This window comes from Rhyacophila brunnea, unplaced genomic scaffold (genome assembly GCF_057557595.1).
Source record: "Rhyacophila brunnea isolate RB1 unplaced genomic scaffold, BYU_Rbru_1.0 scaffold_12, whole genome shotgun sequence".
In the NCBI taxonomy this organism is placed as follows: Eukaryota; Metazoa; Arthropoda; class Insecta; order Trichoptera; family Rhyacophilidae; genus Rhyacophila; species Rhyacophila brunnea.
The window spans coordinates 44,946,347-44,948,402 of NW_028232774.1; the positions used below are offsets into that span (position 1 = coordinate 44,946,347).

The following is a 2,056-nucleotide window of genomic DNA, read 5'->3' on the forward strand; positions in this document are numbered from 1 at the left end:
GAAGGGTTTTGGAGAGCTACAAGACTGGATTGGCTGTCAGAGTATATGATCACCTCGGTGGGGGGTTAGGTTTTTTTTTTTTTTTTTATATGGGAGTTGCATTTATTATTGACCTTGCTTATTATGTACAAGGTTTGTAGATCTTCAATTGGAGTTTTCTTTATTTATAAGCCTTTATTTTTTAACTATATAGTGTTGGGATCAGGAGGGATATTCTACTGTGGGTCTTAACAGGAACTTCTCCGCATTTGCTCTTGTGAAGAGGAAACCACAGAAAACTCTTCAGGAGAAGACGGACTGCTGACAGAAATCACCAGGCCTTCCGTTTCACTTGAAGAGTGTTCGGCATTTTGTGTCCTGGCTTCGTTTATTTTGCCAATATCCTGCACTATTTTAATCATGTATGATACTACCTTTCGTGATAGTTCCTTGTGAACTATCACGGATCCGATGTCGCATAGGTCCTCATCTAGACTCCTGCATCGCGCCTCCAGCTGCTGTCTTTGGAAGCTGAAAATGGGGCAATGCATAAAAAGATGAGGGACATCTTGAGGGGTCATATCATCACACGGGCAGCTGTCGATCTCGGAGAGCTTAAATCGATGCAGGTAGCTCATGAACCCACCGTGACCCGTGAGGAATTGTGTGAGTTCAAAGCCAACTTCCTGCATTCTCCTGAAATCAAAGGCATGGAAAATTGTTGGGAAAAACATTTTAGTAATATTTCCTGTCGTTTCTTTCAAATATCGATCATTCCAGAGTTGAAGGGTCCTGCTTTTTATTTTCCTCTTGGCAAAACTGAGCGGAAATTTGGCAAAATCTGGGGCCGTCTTTTTAAGAGTAGCCTCTCGAGCCTTTTCGTCCGCCTTTTCATTTCCTAGGATTCCGCAGTGACCCCTTATCCAGCCGATGTGCACGTTCTGTTTTCTGCATCGTAGTTCCTGGATATCAGTTTTAATGTCCATGACAATAGGATTGACCGAATTTCGGTCCGTTATTGCATGGACGCCTGATTTGCAGTCTGTCAAGATCGTTATTTGTTTCCATCTGTTTGGTGATTTCTTCAGAACGTAGCTCAAAGCTTCTCGGATCGCCAGGAGTTCCGCCTGAAACACTGAGCAGACGTCGTCGAGTTTGATCTTTCTCGACGGCAACTCTCTCACGCCATCGTAAGGTACAAATGCTGCACCCACTTTGCCGTTCAAGAGACTGCCATCAGTGAAGATTCTCAGCTCATTCTGCGTTGCCTCATGCAGAGTCTGACCATAGTATCCATGGTCAATGCGGTTGCGTTCCGAGGGATGAGGGAGTGAGAAAAAGTCTCCGGTTCCCTGGTAGACTCTGTCTTGCGGCAAGTCCTGCAGGGTGAGAGTCTTCTTTACCTCATATGCTTCTGCAAGCTGCTTGATCCTCAGGTCAAGTGGCATGAAGCCGCTCAAGACCTGAGCAGAAACTAGAGAGATCGTCCTGTATCCTTTGCAAGATCTAATGGCAATTTGTCTTTGAATGGAGTTCAGTTTCTTACGGTTGACTTTTTTCTTTACCGCGTCCGCCCACACGCTGGAAGCGTACGTTATCAGAGGCTCGACAGCACCTAAATATATTTGCTGCATAACCCCCGGCGACGCACCCCATGTGGGTTTGGCGGCTCTGATCAATTTGTTCGTGATGCTTGCGGCCTTTTTACAAATGTTGTCGACGTGTTTGGACCAGTTAAGGTGGCGATCTATGGTGAGTTAAAGTGATCCACGTATTTAAGTTGAACTCCGTTCATGTAAATGTTTGGCTGTCGGTCCTTTTTTCTGGTAATATACATCGCGTTGGTTTTGTCTTCTGCAAAGTGTAGTTTGGCTTTAGAGCCCCATGATGTGATGAATTTCAACGCCTTGTCAGTCATATTTTCAAGCTCTGTCGTATTGTTGGCTGTAGCAATCAATAGCAGGTCATCCGCAAATGCTCTCAGTTCAGCTCCAGGGCCCAAGTCCTCCTGAAGTACATCATCTAAGATGTAATTCCAAAAGCTCGGTCCGCAAGATGATCCCTGAACGCATCCTTT

At 45.2% G+C, this 2,056-nt stretch overlaps 1 protein-coding gene across 1 annotated transcript; it reads right to left on the reverse strand.

Moving 5' to 3' along the window:
• Window positions 1-227: 227 nt before the first annotated feature.
• On the reverse strand, window positions 228-1,613 carry LOC147078205 (uncharacterized). Its single transcript, XM_085940187.1, has one exon. It carries the CDS (start codon window positions 1,611-1,613, stop codon window positions 228-230), a length of 1,386 nt encoding a protein of 461 aa, XP_085796313.1.
• Window positions 1,614-2,056: the final 443 nt, after the last annotated feature.